Genomic DNA, 16690 nt, shown 5'->3' on the forward strand with positions numbered 1-16690 from the left:
GGTTATTTATAGTGAGTTAGGAATCATCTGATTGGTGAATCATGCATTAGTTAATGTGGGACCAGCTGTGGTCAATCATAATCCCATGCTCCTCTCGAAATTAGTTTATAAATAAACTTCAAGTAGCGTAATACTCAAAATATAGCCTTTACACCTTCCAGATATAAATGATATTTTCAGATATATTACAATAGAAGGTAGATAGATTTTGAAAAATAAATAGATTTAAAATTTTCAATTGCACTAATATTTCGCAATATTTTAATCAAATAAATGGTAGAAAGATTGAACATTTGGCTGTCAAAATATATATGTATGCTAATTATCTCTCATTAGATTTTAAATAATTTTTATTGTTATTAATGTTTTTGCTTGACCAGTGTTCTGCTCACTTGAGCTCTCCAACACATCCATGGTGGAGAAGGAAAGTAAGAGGATCAGTAACCCGTCCACTGCACCTCTGGCCCAGGATGAACCGCCCTGGCTGGCCCTCGCTAAGAAGAAAGCCAAAGCATGGAGTGAAATGCCACAGATCGTCCAATAAAAGGCCAGCTAGCATATGGACTTCTTCTCAATATTTACATACACATAACCAATAGACATGAGCAGTAACATGACACACTTAAAGGGGTAGTTCACCTAAAACTGAACATTCTGTCATCATTTACTCACCCTTTACTTGAGTCTTTCTTTTGTTGAACACAAAAGAAGATACTTTGAAAAATGTTGATTTTCATATGTTTTCCTACTATGACAGTCAATGGTTACAAGTTTTCTTCAAAATAACTTCTTGTGAGCTCAACAGAAGAAAGAAGGTTGAAATGGTTTGAAACCACTTGAGGATGTGTCAAATAGTGTCAAAAGTGTGTCAAATAGTATTGTGGGTGAACTATTTCTTTAAGCCGTCTGGTGTCATTTGTGTGTTTTGATATCACAAAGGACACATTGTATTTGTGTTATGATTTGGTTTGCAGCAAAATACCTCCACATTTTCGTTTCTTAAAGGAAAGGGTTTGAAATGCTTTGAAGTGAGGACGGTCAGAATGAATGATTTTTGCAATGGAATAAGAACCCGATGAGCCGCCATCAAAGCTGTGCTTTTATTTACGACCGTGAGAGAAAAACCTTCACTGCTCTTTACTAAGTAACTCTGCTATGTTATGTTATAGTCTTTCAAGTTAGTAACACAGTTATCATGAACGCAGCCGAAGGTGTCTTTGTATTTATTTATCTCACTCTTGTATGTTTTATGTATTTTTGTATTTACGTGCACAGTTTTGTGACTTGTACATAAAAATGTGAAGTACAATAAAATCAGATAATAAACTGAAGCCTTGTTTGTTTGATCCAACACAGATAATTTCAGTCAGATTTGCTTATATACAGTTGTAGACAGAATTATTAGCCCCATTTTGAATTTCTTTTTTTAATATTTCCCATTTATTTCCCAAATGATGTTTAACAGAGCAAGGAAATTTTCACAGCATGTCTGATAATATTTTTTCTTCTGGAGAAAGTCTTATTTGCTTTATTTCGGCTAGAATAAAAGCAGTTTTTCATTTTTTATGAACCATTTTAAGGTCAAAATTATTAGCCACTTTAGGCTGTATATTTTTTCGATAGTCTACAGAACAAACCATCGTTATACAATAACTTGCCTAATTACCCTGAGTTATTAAAAAAAATGAGTAATTAAAATATTGTTTAGAAATGTGTTGAAAAAATCTTCTCCGTTAAACAGAAATTGGGGAAAATAAACAGGGGGGCTAATAATTCTGACTTCAACTGTATGGCTTTCTGTTCAGTTTTCATTCATTTACATTTCTCCTGGGTTGTAGGGTTGCTTGTTACCAAATGTTTTCACAATTTATGCATGCAATTAATGCACATCATTATAAAAGCATACCGTATGAGCATCAGGTAACACTTTAATATCCAGTATATTATGTAAAAGCCAACACGTGCTGAGATTAAAATCAAATTGTAGAATGTAGATGTTTCAGTTATTACAGTTCAATGTGTTTGAAATAAACTGATTGAAATAATTAGTTTTTCCAGTTTTGTAAATGAAAGCTGATAACTTTCTTAAAAACAGTGGCCAATCAGAAGTGTTAGTTCACACAAAAATGTACATTTACTCACTATTGACTTTTTTAGATGACCTTCTATGTGTTCAGAAAGAAAGTCATAAAGGTTTGGAACAAGTAAAAGGTGAGTAACTTTAATAATGACAGAATTCACATGAATGAACTATCCCTTTCAGTGCGAGTTAAAGTTGCATTGAAATCTAAATGTACTCTTCTTATTTTTATGTTTATAGTAGTGCTTGTTATAAACAATGTATCTGTGCACTTTATTATTTTGTTAAAATTAATTTGCCCTCAGAATCTTTCATCAAATATCTCTCCCACCTTGGTAAAGTCTAGATTGAACCAGAAGTGCACATCAATATAGCAGCAATTTTTATGACACTGTATAACAATAATTCATATTTTTACAGTACTGGGATGGTTGGGTTTAGGGTTGGGGTGGGGGTAGGTGTTAAAAAATACAATCTATTGGGTAATTTAATAGATAGCATAAATAACACTTGGGACAACTACTGTTTTTATTTTTCTGTGACGGTTGAATTTAGGGTTGGGGTGGTGGTAGACTTATAAAATACAATAAATGGGAAATTTAATAAATAATATAAATGATTCTTGTTAACTTCCAGCCGCAACCGTATCTGATCTAGCAACAACCTCCCGCCTTCCCTTCTGGTCACCTGGAATGCTTTTAGGGCAGGGTTATGATTCCCTGCCTTCATCAATTCAGTAATCTTCTTCGTTAGCAACACCTGTCCTTCAACAATACAATTGGCTCCCAAAGGATGAAATCATGCACCGTCCTATATTTTTTTCCAATTTCAAGTGGATGTATAGGTCACGATAGAGGTAAAAAAAGGACAATCTTACCTTCTGTTTTATGGCAACTTCAAATTACTTTTTGAATTGGTGAAATTGTTTATTTTCATTCATTTATTCATTTTCTTTTCGGCTTAGTCCCTTTATTTATGCAGAGTCGCCACAGAGGAATGAACCACCAACTTATGTTTCATGCAGCGGATGCCCATCCAGCTGCAACCCATCACTGGGAAACATCCATACATATTCATTCACACACATACATTACGGACAATTTAACTTACCCAGTTCACTTATACCGCATGTCTTCAGACTTGTGGGGGAAACCGGAGCACCCGGAGGAAACCCACGCCAACACGGGGAGCACATGCAAACTCCACACAGAAACAATAAAACCGACCCAGCCAAGGCTCGAACCAGCAACCTTCTTGCTGTGAGGCAAATGTGCTACCCACTGCTCCACCGTGCAGCCTCGTTCATATCTCAATTTAATGCCAATACTTTCAAAGACTAGTATTAATAATACTGATACCAACACATAGCCAATTAACATGTTTGAATGCCAAATTTTTAACATTCATTAGATTTTTACTGTGAATTATTACTATTAAAGGGTATGTTTTTATGACAGAAATCAGATTCACTTAAATTGTCTCAGTGAGCCAATAAGTTCACCTTCTTTACCCTTATGTGGTGTGTGATACTGATAAAATCTTGCCATCAGAAATGTGGTATTGATACGACCAAAATAAATAAATATAAATAAATAAATATATATATATATATAGAGTGAGCACGGTGGCTAAGTGGTTAGCATGATTACCTCATAAGAAGAAATTCGCTGGTTTGAGTCCCGGCTGGATTAAAAGGATCTTTCTGTGTGGACGTTGTATGTTCTCCCTGTGTTTGCGATGGTTTTCTCTGCATGCTTTGATTTCCCCCACAGTTCAAAGACATGAGGTAGGTGAATTTGATTAACTAAATTGGCTGTAGTGTGTGACTGGGAGAGTGTGTGTGTGGGTGTTTCCTAGCACTGAGGGTTGTACTCTTAGTGCTTGGTTGCGACTGGAAGAGCATATAGTGAGTAAAACAATTGGTAGAGTAATTGGTGGTTCATTCCGCTGTGGTGACCCCTGAAAAAGCAGGAAATAAGACAGTTTTATTTTGTCCTATATTGTTTGGTCTGGTCTGTAGATTTTATATTTATTCAGCCGCTTAATAGATCAGACACAATTTTCACTTTAAATATATATTATACTTCAAATATATATGTATCATCAGCTGAATTTAATCAAAGAAATTTATTATAGGGAAAGAGGGAGCCTTCTGCGCATGTGTGAGCCAACGCTCTCAAAGTAGTAGGGTCCTGCACAACTGGAGAGGCTGCAGATTCAGGATTGCATTTCTAGGACCACATTTTAAGGACCCTAGTTTTTTGTGACTCCACGTTTTGTTCACATGAACTAACAACTGTGATAAGAGAACCAAATGTTGTTGTTTTTTTGTTTGTTTGTTTTTTTATGAAGCATCCCATCCCAATACCTTAACTAACATTAACTGATCAAATGTTATTGTAAAGTTGTAAAATATTGTGTGTGTGAATAAATATTTTTGTAAATGATAAAATTATTGTTATAAAGTGAGTTTCTTGGCTCTAATCACAACACTACACAAACTGACAGAGCAACCACATATTCCCAACCAGATCCTAACAACACTGTGCATATTTCCAGCGACTTTGGGATATGCGTATAAAGATTAAAACTAGCTACCCAAAATTCCCAGATTTCTCTTCAGAGGGAGTGCAAACTATGTGAATTCTTCACAGGAGCAAATAAAAATGAGTTTGCATTCTTTCAGGTATACTTCACAGGTTTATGATGCTGAGGATTTTACAACCATTCAAGAGGTCCTCAGATCACTTGTTCTCAACATCTTTGTGGCCAGCAAAGCTGGAGGTCACAGAAAGCTGGAATAGCCAGAGGACACAGAACCTCCTTTGGAAAATCCAGTTTTGCAGATTGCACCTACCTCATGGGCCCCAATTATGCATTTGAAGAAAGCGATCCAAAGAAACTTCAATACACCATTGAGGACTTTCAAAAGATCTTCTTTGAGCTCAAGCATGTTATCAAGAACATCTCCTCCAAAGTCCACGATCTGAAGGTGAGCTTACAGGTCGTAAAGCCATACAGACATTGTGGATGGTAGTGGGATTTAGCTGGGTGTCTTTGGTTAAGTTTTCCTCTTCAAATTCTCCAGGTTCTCCAAAAGCACATTATTAAAACAGGACTAATACATTCTCATATTTTAACCATACTTGCGTGTCTGTCGATGTGCTTGTGAAGAAATCCTGACTGCTGATTTGTTTTGCACAATGAATGTTTTTTAATTTTATTAAACTGCTGAATATTTCACTTTGGGATTTGTGAGCTGCTTGTTTTTAATGCTTATATTACTGTTTTAGATACAGTTAAGGGATTGAAAAACAAACATTATTGTATAGAGAACAGGGGTTCCCAAAGTGGGGGTTACGGGACAATGAAAGGGGGTCGCTTGATGGTTTTCAAAAGTTATATAAATTTGATGAAACTATTAGAATTATCATAAATTAACCATAACCCACAAAGGTAAAAATGGTAGTTTTCAATAGTAAAAAACAAGAACATGCAAATGAAAAGCCATCAGCCTTTAAATTATATTTTGCACAGGATTAGTTTGTTTACTGTAGATTAACAAAACAGCAATAGTGTCAGCTGCAGATTGATTTTATAGCACCAGCTTAAACTTTGTGACACCTTTAATACAGCACACGACTGAACATTGAGGATGATCTCTGAGTGGCGGTCTCCAAAATTAGACCTGTGCTGCAAACATTGTGCCCATCAGTCTCATTAGGTGAGGTTAATATTAAATTAAACATATTAATAAATTAATATATAAATTATAGCCTATGGTTGTTAGACTGTTGCTCTTTTTTGTGTTGTCAATTGGCTTGTGTTTATATAGGCCTATTGTTGTGTGTGCAATATTTGCATATCTATAACCACCTCTGAGGAATTTGGGGGTCGCGAGTCACTGGCATTGTTATTTCAGGGGTCGTGGGCTAAAAAGTTTGAGAACCCCTGGTATAAAAAGAGCTCTACAGTACATTTTTACAAACATTTTTTAGACAATTTTTTCGAGATTATTAAGACAATAAAAACTGCCGACTTTCATGTAACCTGTCTTTTATTTTGTATTTAATCAAATTGCCAAATTGTCAGCTTTATGCAATATTTTATAGATATACATATTTAACAAGAAGTCTACTGCCTCTTGAAATTTGTAATATAGAAATTTAAAAACTAAGTTGATTTCAATACAAAATGCAAGTGCATAACTTTTTGGGTTATGTGGATCATACACAAAATAATGAGAGAAATAGAAAAACTCAGTTTCAATACAAGTACAAAAAAGTACAAATTCCATTTCAACAGTCATTTAAATTAAGTTCTACAAGTTCTGTTTTATCTATGTAATGCAAAACAAAAATCATTACATGAATGTAAATGAAGCAGAACATTTTTTTTCAGTGCACTGACAATACTATCTATCTTATAAATATTACAAATGCACCTATCATTGCTTCAGGTTTTAGCTGACCAATATCAGTCCTACAGCTACTGTATTATTTTAAACAGACACTTTTTAATTCATTTCTTTATTAAATTATATAGGCTAACCAATATGTGTCACGTGATTTATGTTTATGTAAAATATATACACTACTGCTCAAAAGTTTGAAGTCAGGTTTTTTTTCATGTTTTTTTTAGTATTCTGTTCATCAAGGCAGCATTTATGAAATGTAAAAATATTAAATTGTTAAATATTATTTATTTATTAATTATTATATGTAGTTTCAAATGAAATTATTACTCCAGTCATTGTTGCTTTTATTACTATTTCCATTAATAATAATAATAATAATTATAATAATAATAATAATAATAATAATAATAATAATAATAATAATAATTCAGGGTAGAGTGATTTCTGAAGGATTATATGACTGAAGACTGGAATAATGAAGCTAACAATTCATCATTAAAATCATTGGAATAAATTATTAAATTAAATGATAAACTACTTTGAAAAAAAAAGTCATTTTATAATGCTATAACATTTCACAATTTGTTTTGTATTTTTTGATTAAATAAATGCAGTCTTGGTGAGCAGGATAAGCTTATTTTAAAAGATTTTAAAATCCTACCTCAAAATTTAGTGTAGTATATATATATATATATATATATATATCATACAAATTACTATCACATCATATGTCCCTGACTGAATACAAGTGTGATTTGTGTTCGGTTAAAGCCACTGTTAACAGCGTATTTAAAAATGGTACTGTACCTTTAAGACAGAATTCGAACGAATTCTAAAAACGTCACTGCGCAGAATACATTCAGCGTTCTTACTTCACTTGCAGCATTTGTGACTTGTTTAATGAAAGAATTGGTGAAATTGACAACTTTTGCGTTTCAATGAACTCTGAATCTTCATTCATGACAATTTGCGATTCACAGCGATTTATTCTCAGCACGAGTACTCTCCCCAACTGTACAGCAATGGAGAACAACTCAGCAGGTACAATTTTTGCATATTTTCAGTACAATTAGCGCCCATCTCCAGTAATTGTGTGGTGAATTCTCATATTGTATTTTCAGATAGTTTAAAAACATTTCTAGGGTTTATTTCACTATGAAATAGGGTAATGTAAAATTCAGGGTAATGTAATATACGTCCATATTATTATGTACGTACATGTGTTGGTTTGGAGTACAGAATCTGTGTTAGTGTCGTTTTTAAATTCATTTAATCTTTTATCACAGATTTATTGAAATCTTTATTCCAAAATAAACCTGCTTGCTCTTTAGTAAATGGATAAATTTAGATTGTATTTTTTGTTTTTATTTTTTGTTAAATAAACAGATCACACTTAGCAAGTAGTGAGTGTGTCTCCATTTGCTATTTACCTGACGGATTTTGTAAGTGGAAAAACTGAGCATTTCACTAGCAAAAAAAAAAAAAAAACAGTTAAACAGAGCATCTACAGCGCGAGAATGAGAGATGAGCCTCCTCATTAAATATTTTCACTTTCACTCTGGTGGATAGAGAAACTTCTTGTACACACAGACATCCACTAGCCTATAAATAATTAATTCCGTTTGTTAAGCGCAAAGATTTGTTTCAAAACTATTTCTAAATTCAGTTTTAATTTCCAGCAAACGAATAAATGAACAATAATAACGAAGTGTGTTAAAAAAACTGAATTATATCCTAATACACATATGGTCATATGGTCTAAAACCTGACAGGTGGGCAAATCTAAGCTTGTTTTTAATAAAAACAAATATAATTATGCATATAATAAATAATACTGCTAATAATAAAAACATTACACAAAAGCAAATTGTTATGAATAAACTGAAAACGCCCCTCGAGATGAAGATTATATATAAGATTATATTTATGTAGGCTAGAAAATAATATGTTTTGTAATATTTTAATCTTTTATATTTATATCCTATATATATCCTTATTATATTCTATATATATCCTTAATATTTGAATTCTTTTTCACATGTTTGCATATTGCTGTACATCCTGTCTGTATTAAGCATTGTGTAAGTGAGGCGCATAACTAACGCGCTCTGCACTGGACTTTAGACTGGCTTTGTTATTGTCTATTGAACAATCTATTATAGTTTCTCAAAATAGCAACGCGCCAGCAATGTGCCTCTATACGCCTCCTTTTTTAGACCAGAAGGCCTATAGCACACATATGAGCGCAAATGCATTTGCTATTTAAACAGCGTGGCGCAAAATGTCAAAACTACTCTTGCGCCAAGCTGAAACTAGCAAACAACAATTGTGGCGCGCATTGCGCAGGGTGTATGATATGGCCCTAAATAATTAATTAAGGACGGAGCTGAACACTGCATATTCATGCAGCATATGATTGAGTGTATCAAATAACTCCAAAAAATATTATTTGATTATTATTATTTATCAAATGAAATATTGATGATCTTGTTTTTTTTTAAATACCCCCATAGGGCAACATATGATACATAAATCAATGCATATATTTAAGGTAAATCTTTTTGCTATAAATGTATTTCTTTTTTTTTCTTTCAGAAAAACAACCAGAAAGCAGGAAGAACATCTTCTCTGCACTGTTCAGAAATATTTTTCTGGCAGTAAAAGGTCGTCGACGAGGCAATGTAGTATCTGCACTACAGCCTACGTCCGACATGGATTCATATGATCCACAGCCAGGCCCATCCGGCCTCCAGTACATGGCTGTACAGGATCATACTGATACTCAATCGGGTCCATCTAGTGTCAACCCAACAACTTCTGACACAAATACAGCTCATCCCGAGGCTGAAGGTGGGTCTAGTGTCATTTTATTTCTGTCCTGTTTCCGTCATTTGACTTTATTAAATATTCATTAAGTCTTTCTTAAGTAGGTTTGTTAGTTCTGGGATCATAAAATTTTTTATTTTAAGGATCTGATCTTAGAGTTTTGGACTTTTAACATCTGTAGGTAGTTTTTAACTCTTTAGTTTCTGCTTGCATTTTTCAGAGAAACAAACAAAATCTAAGATGAACAAAATCAGCGCCTTCTTCAAAAGAAGGTGGCGGGCTGTAAAACGTGCATCAACATCGCACAAGAAGAACAACAAAATGGCTCCACAGCTCGACACCAATACAGCTGATTCTCAGCTTGAAATTTCTGTTTTTGAGCCATTGACTCTGAGAGATCCCCTAGAAGATCTGCAATCCGGTCTATCCAACCCAGAGCGAGATCCAGACGTTCCTGAGAAAACACTTCTAGAGGAATGTGACCTTCTGCTGAAGGGCCTGCAGAATCTGAATGATCCTCCAGCTCCATCAGCATTTCCAGGTCCTGCTCTCAAGCAAAAATGTATTGGAAATCCAACTTGGCTAAGAACTGTCTCCAATCCAGGACCATCAACCTGTGAGTATTTGACCAGTTATTGCCTCTCCATACATTAGACTGGTTTTAAGAAAGTCTGTCTATTTAAACACACGCCACATGTTTAGTTCTTCATCTGGTATTCATGTGTCATGCAGTCATACATTACACTCAACCCGTAAAACCTGTATTAACCTGTTCTTTTGCAGTTCCATTTTCAGAGCTTTATGAAGTGGAAGAGGAAATTGGAAAAGGATTCTTCGGCAGAGTGTGCAAAGGGATCCGGAAATCTGATGGCAAACAGGTAGAATCTCTCTTGCTGTGTTCACCAACTATAAATAGATCAGTGCTTTCATTTTTATCATTTCCAGAGTCAAGGAAGGTTTCCTTTTTCCAGTCTATATCATCCAGTGGGCTTAAAAATGTCATTGTTGCTTTTTTCTTGCAGGTCGCCATCAAGTTTACAGCGAAGCGGGAGACAGACCGGTATATCACAATTGTAAGTTGGCAATGCACATGATACAGAATATATTCCAAATACAAGAATGTCAAACAGAAATAAAGCTAATCATTTGTTGACCTGTTTTCTTCAGCCCGGGGTTTCCAAGCCACTGTTCATGGAAGTGGCTCTAAACCTGCTGCTAAATCAACCTCCTCTGAGTCCATACATTGTGCACATGCTGGACTGGTTTGAAGAGCCAGATCAATTCATCCTCATCCTGGAATACTCTCAACCTTCCAAAGAGCTCTTCAAGTTTTTCGTTAAAGAAAAGCCTAGTGAATCTCAGGCACGTAGCTTGATGTACCAAGCGGTGCTTGGAGCAAAGCACTGTCTAGACAGAGGTGTCTTACACCGTGACATCAAGCTGGACAACTACGTGATCAACACTGAGACAAACCAAGTCAAACTAATCGACTTTGGCTGCGGTGACATAGTCAAAGATGACTATAATGGTCAATTTATAGGTGAGTTGGATTTTTTGCGTTACTATTGGGCTCATGACATGTTAGTGAGATACGATTTTAGTATTTCATCTAAGAAAGTGACCGTTGACTTTTGCGAATGATGTCTTTGCCTAATCTGAATATACTTTTAATGAACAGGATTTGCCTGCCCACCTGAATACTTTGTGGATTTAAAGTATGATGCGGAATCATTAACCGTCTGGTCTCTGGGCATAATGATGTACGGGATGGTGTGCAAATATCCGGCCACTACAGCTGAAGTCCGCAATCTGACTTTTGATGGCAAAGTATCCGCAGGTGAGTGAACTGTACTAATATTATTGAACACATACAGTACAATCATTTGCAAAACACATGCTACACATTTTATGACAGTTTGTCAGTAAGACATATGTGACTAACCAGCACTCTTGTGACACCTTACAGAATTCCAGGATTTGATAAAACGCTGCCTGGCTTATGAACCATCTGGGAGAGCAACAATAGAGGAGGTCCTGCAGCATGAATGGTTTCAGCAGGAACAAATTCCAGGAACAACACCGAAGACAGGTGATATGACGTATAGACCATTTTGAGGGATGAAATCAAAAATAATGGTCCCAATGTATTTCCTGTTTTACATTTTTAATTTCTATAGCTTCTGAGAATCCAAAAAGAGCCACATATTGATCAATAATGTTATGACAGCTGTTTCAACATTAAGTTATGATTGAATTGCCTCTTGTTACAGTTATGAAGTAGTTTGATAGTAAGCAGGAAATGTTCCCGGGTCGATGACATCACCACATTGGTCCCTTTCACACATAAAGACCTTTGCGGAAAATTACCGGCAATTTTCCGGAAAGGTCTATATGTGTGAACAGGCCCTTTTTGAAAATACCAGTAAATTCGTTCCGGCTATTTTCCGGAAAGAGAAGTTGTAACATTACCGGTAATTTGCCGGAATGCTGCGCTGTGTAAATGCAGAAGGAAGACTGCCGGAAAGAGTGCGTTCACGTCTAGAACATGCTGACGCAAGACGTCTACTTTAGCCAATCAGAACACTCAGACGCATTCATGTTCGCGCGGTTTGTGAGAATAAAGCCTGTGAATGTTTTCCCAGACAAATTTAGATGTTAGTCAGATAACATTTCTATGTTCCTTCTTAATGCCAACTGTGTAATTAATTATCGATAAAAAAGGCTTATGATAAGCCGTTGTTTGTTTACCTTCATGCTCCGACGCGTGTGCAGGTATAGCAGCTGGTGAGCGCCAGCATACACACATATTATGAACATCTCGACATGAGAAAGTTTTTCTTTATGCTTTCATCAAAGTTTTTCACAACACTGATCCATCCAAAGAGTTTGTAATGTAGTCGAATGTTTACAAACACAAGCCCTGCCGTTTAGAGGTCATTTCTGCTTAAAGATAACAGAATTTACCAGTATTTTGGAATGGATGTGTGAATGGTCTTTTCCGAAAAAATTCCGTAACGTCCCCGCTTGTGTGAACAGCGCTTTTTTGAATTTACCGGTAAAGTCGTTCCGGCAATTTTCCGGATATTTTCCGGTATCACTGTGTGAAAGGGGCTATTGAAATGGTCTATAAGGCAAAGCAGACTTTGGAGGAACTGACACCCTTGTATCTAGTGTACTAACATTTTCTTTTGGCACATTTTTGCAGTTCCATTTTCTGAGCTTTATGAAGTGGAAGAGGAAATTGGAAAAGGATTCTTCGGCAGAGTGTGCAAAGGGATCCGGAAATCTGATGGCAAACAGGTAGAATCTCTCTTGCTGTGTTCACCAACTGTGTACAATGTTGACCAGTGCTTTCATTTTAGCCATTTGGTCATTTCCGGAGTCAATGAAGGTTTCATTTTTCCATTTAAAAAAATTTCCCATCAATATATTATAATAAAAATATATATTTTTCTCTTTTTTTTGCAGGTCGCCATCAAATTTATAATGAAGAGGGAAACAGATCGGTATATCATAGTTGTAAGTTGGCAATGCACATATGATGAAATATTTAAATCCAAATAATATATCCTAAATACAAGTGAATATGATGCTAATCGTTTGTTGACCTGTTTTCTTCAGCCCGGGGTTTCCAAGCCACTGTTTGTGGAAGTGGCTCTAAACCTGCTGCTAAATCAACCTCCTCTGAGTCCATACATCGTGCACATGCTGGACTGGTTTGAAGAGCCAGATCAATTCATCCTCGTCATGGAATACTCTCAACCTTCCAAAGAGCTCTTCAAGTTTTTCGTTAAAGAAAAGCCTAGTGAATCTCAGGCACGTAGCTTGATGTACCAAGCGGTGCTTGGAGCAAAGCACTGTCTAGACAGAGGTGTCTTACACCGTGACATCAAGCTGGACAACTACGTGATCAACACTGAGACAAACCAAGTCAAACTAATCGACTTTGGCTGCGGTGACATAGTCAAAGATGACTATAATGGTCAATTTATAGGTGAGTTGGCTTTTGTGTTACCATTCCCCTAATGATATGTGAGCTTCATTTGGAAAAGAGACTGGTGACTTTTGTAAATGATGTCTTTGCCTAATCTGAATATATTTTTAATGAACAGGATTTGCCTGCCCACCTGAATTCTTCGTGGATTTAAAATATGATGCAGAATTATTAACCGTCTGGTCTCTGGGCATAATGATGTACGGGATGGTGTGCAAATATCCAGCCACTACAGCTGAAGTGCACAATCTGCCTTTTCACTCCAAAGTATCCGCAGGTGAGTACCAATGACATAATGGCGATAATATTGTTGTACAAGATCAGCACAATCCTTTGCACAACATGTTAAATATTTCTTAATCTTGACAATGAGTTAGTCACATGGACATCAAGAGAAATATGACTAACCAGCGCTCTTATGAACCTTACAGAATTCCAGGATTTGATAAAACACTGCCTGGCTTATGAACCATCCGAGAGAGCCACAATAGAGGAGGTCCTGCAACATGAATGGTTTCAGCAGGAACAAAAATCAAGAGTTCCTCTGGAGTCAGAAGAGGAATAGCCATCATTTACAATCTGTATATAGCACATTGCACTTTACACTTTCAGAAAAACGACTGTAGACTGCCTGTATAAAGACATTCCGGAAAGGTGAGTCTAGACAAAGGAAAATCCACTGTCTAGAAATGTTAGGCAGCAGTAGGCTCACTGCGGGCTCAGTGTGAGTAGCCTACACTAGTGGACGGCCTGCATTAATCCCATGAAGGCCTGGTGTGGTCTAGCTCATTCAGGCCCAGAGCTGGCTGGGAGCTCAGGGCCCTTGAGAGTTGGCCCATTAGTGTTAACTCTGCATGAGCGGTCCTCACCTAGCCCCCAGGAGCCCTCATTAACCCAAACTGCCCCTGCATGGTCAACCCCCAATTGAAGATTTGAAATGGTCCCTCCCCTCAATGGTCTGCATAAAGGCCTTTCATATGACTGATTTTGTCACATGAGAGACATTTTACCACTGTCAGTTCAGTTTATTCCTCTTTAGGAATATTGTGGAGGAAGACCAGTAAACTAACGGGAAGCAGGAAACAGTATACAGAGACTAGCATGGCAATCTCAAGAGGGCTGGCCAACTTTTCTGAATCATGGATTGCCTGGACTTACCTTTCCAGACTATTATGAATGAGTTTTTTGTTTTGTTGTGTGTTTTTTTTTTTTTTTGTGAATAAACCTTTCTTACTGTGTATTCTGTGTCATTCTTTTAACACTTACAAACTTCTCACACAACTAAAATCTGACCTAAACTTCTGAAACTTTGTTACCTACTGTGAATGGTGTAAAGAGTACTGAAAAATCATACTCAAGTAAAAGTACCATTACTTGCCTAAAAATGTAGTGCGTGTAAAAATATCTGTTGTAAATATTACTCAAAGTATGAGTAAAAACTAGGCCTTTTAAAAGTACTCAAGAGTAGTGAGTATTACGCTGTAAAAAGCTGATGCATTTACATGTCATTTGTGGATGTGTGTAAACGTAACATTCTGTAGTGCCTTTAGTTATTTCCCAGCAGGCACACAACATTATAAGATGTTAAAATTAGGTTAGATTTAGGTTGTGACATCAGGTGACCAAAATTCAATGTCTAGCCAGCATCTAAGGACATTATTTTGATGTCCAATAACGATGCTAAATGACGTTTATATTTGGTTGATTTTAGATTGTGTTAGAAAGTGACCAAAATCCAACGTTGAGTCAACCTTTTAAACCAAAGGCATATTGACGTTGAATACTGACATTTATTTGTCAGGTATGGCAACCAAAATCCAACATCTGATAGACGTCATAGTGGTGACGTCCACACGAGAAACGTCCACATAATGAGTGTATTAAATATGTTAAAGACTGGATGACCAACAAATTTCTTCTATTAAATTCAGACAAAACAGAAGTTCACCACTATTATTACTCTAGATTGTAGTGTGCCAGATGACTTCTTTGCCAGTTTAAATTACATAGTGTAACATTTTTGTATTGTTACAAAAACATGTAAAATATTATAAAGTGATTAAAAATGCATGCAGTAGCCTACATTATTTTTTACAGTTTGGACATGACACAGATGGACATGGTCGGCAAAATTACTCGGGTAGGCCATAGCTCAATTGGTACTAATGGGCCCAAAGTATGCCAAGAAAATATCATAAGCACTTTACACATTTTTAGGGAGAATCTCCTCATCCATCACCAGTGTGCAGCATCCACCTGGATGCATGACGGCAGCCATATTACGCCAGACCACACACCGGCTGATTAGTGGTGAGGAGACAGAGTGATGAAGCCATTTATGATATGGAGATGGTTAGGAGGCCATAATGGACAGAGGCCAGTGGGCAAATTTGGCCAGGATGTTGGGGTTAAAGACATCCTGGGATTTTTAATAATCACAGAGAGTCGGGATCTCGGTTTAACGTCTCATCCGAAAGACGCCACTCACTGAGCAGTATAGAGTCCTCATCAATATACTGGGGCATTAGGACCCACACAAACCTGCTGGTCTCACTAACACCACTTCCGGCAGCAACCTTGCTTCCCCATGTGGTCTCCCATCCAAGTACTGACCGGACGCAGCCCTGCTTAGCTTTAGTGGGCGACCATGTAGACATTTTTTCATAAGCTATTGAATAAGGGCCATGCCCCATTCACACTTAAAGTAATTTGGCAGTATTTTGGTTGATTGATTGGCAGAAAGGTCCTTGTTGTAATGATCTTGAGAGGCCCACAGATCCTCCCTGCCCTCAGAGTGTCCGGACCTTTAAGTGATCCTTTTGTCCCCCTTCATATTTAGGTAATTTAACATTTCTGTTAAAACTGTTGGCAAATATTGAAGGGGTGGCCCAGAGTATAATTTTAAGGCTTGGTTGTGTATGTAGGGTGCACTTCATTTGTAAAAAAAAAAAAAAAAAAAAACATGTTTTTTTTTTTTTTTTTCAATTAGCCTACTTTAATTATATACTGCTACTCAGCTAACATGAAAACAACAATCAAATTTCCTAGTTCCTCAGAAAGGCCCGCTCTCAAGAGGCTCTGATTGGTCAGCTAACATAATGTGCTGTGATTCGCAGATCTGCTCCACGTCACCAGGAAAAGCATCACGCCTCTACCTAAACACTTTGCCTCTCTTGTGTAAATACTGCCGGTCAGAGTAGCTGTTAGCCGTATCAGTTTGAGTCTGAATCAGACAAAAAATGAAAAGGACACAGCTGAACCTCACTCCTGCTCTCTAAGTGAAGTTTATTTATAAACTAATTTCGAGAGGATCACGTGCTTAGAATTGCTAGCGGCTGGATCCGCATTATCCAATTCTCAATGCACCAATCAG

General features: G+C 36.5%; 2 protein-coding genes across 5 annotated transcripts in view; both read left to right on the top strand.

Moving 5' to 3' along the window:
- Positions 1 to 1331, top strand: part of zgc:66433 (uncharacterized protein LOC321250 homolog) — an 84649-nt gene extending 83318 nt beyond the window's left edge. For all 4 annotated transcript variants that reach the window (XM_056472114.1, XM_056472115.1, XM_056472111.1 and 1 more), the window contains one exon: positions 381 to 1331. In XM_056472114.1, coding sequence (XP_056328089.1) covers positions 381 to 544 — 164 coding nt within the window. In that variant the 3' untranslated portion in view covers positions 545 to 1331. The remainder of the gene's footprint in view (positions 1 to 380) is intronic.
- A 3609-nt stretch (positions 1332 to 4940) lies between these two features.
- LOC130240370 (uncharacterized) lies at positions 4941 to 13997 on the top strand. The gene is made up of 14 exons (XM_056471852.1): positions 4941 to 5072; positions 7478 to 7538; positions 9093 to 9347; positions 9544 to 9939; positions 10107 to 10201; positions 10346 to 10396; positions 10491 to 10863; positions 11002 to 11160; positions 11290 to 11412; positions 12529 to 12623; positions 12792 to 12842; positions 12945 to 13317; positions 13436 to 13594; positions 13749 to 13997. Exons 1-14 carry the CDS (start codon positions 4941 to 4943, stop codon positions 13880 to 13882), a joined length of 2457 nt encoding a protein of 818 aa, XP_056327827.1. The 3' UTR covers positions 13883 to 13997.
- Positions 13998 to 16690: the final 2693 nt, after the last annotated feature.

The sequence above is a fragment of the Danio aesculapii genome, chromosome 14 (genome assembly GCF_903798145.1).
Source record: "Danio aesculapii chromosome 14, fDanAes4.1, whole genome shotgun sequence".
In the NCBI taxonomy this organism is placed as follows: domain Eukaryota; kingdom Metazoa; phylum Chordata; class Actinopteri; order Cypriniformes; family Danionidae; genus Danio; species Danio aesculapii.

Bases quoted from the DNA above. Each gene is read 5' to 3' on its own strand.
- LOC130240370 (XM_056471852.1), top strand. From the start codon at position 4,941: ATGGGCCCCAATTATGCATTTGAAGAAAGCGATCCAAAGAAACTTCAA. The intron at 9,940-10,106 runs GTGAGTATTTGA...GTTCTTTTGCAG, and splicing joins CAATCCAGGACCATCAACCT to TTCCATTTTCAGAGCTTTAT. The intron at 11,161-11,289 runs GTGAGTGAACTG...GACACCTTACAG, and splicing joins TGATGGCAAAGTATCCGCAG to AATTCCAGGATTTGATAAAA.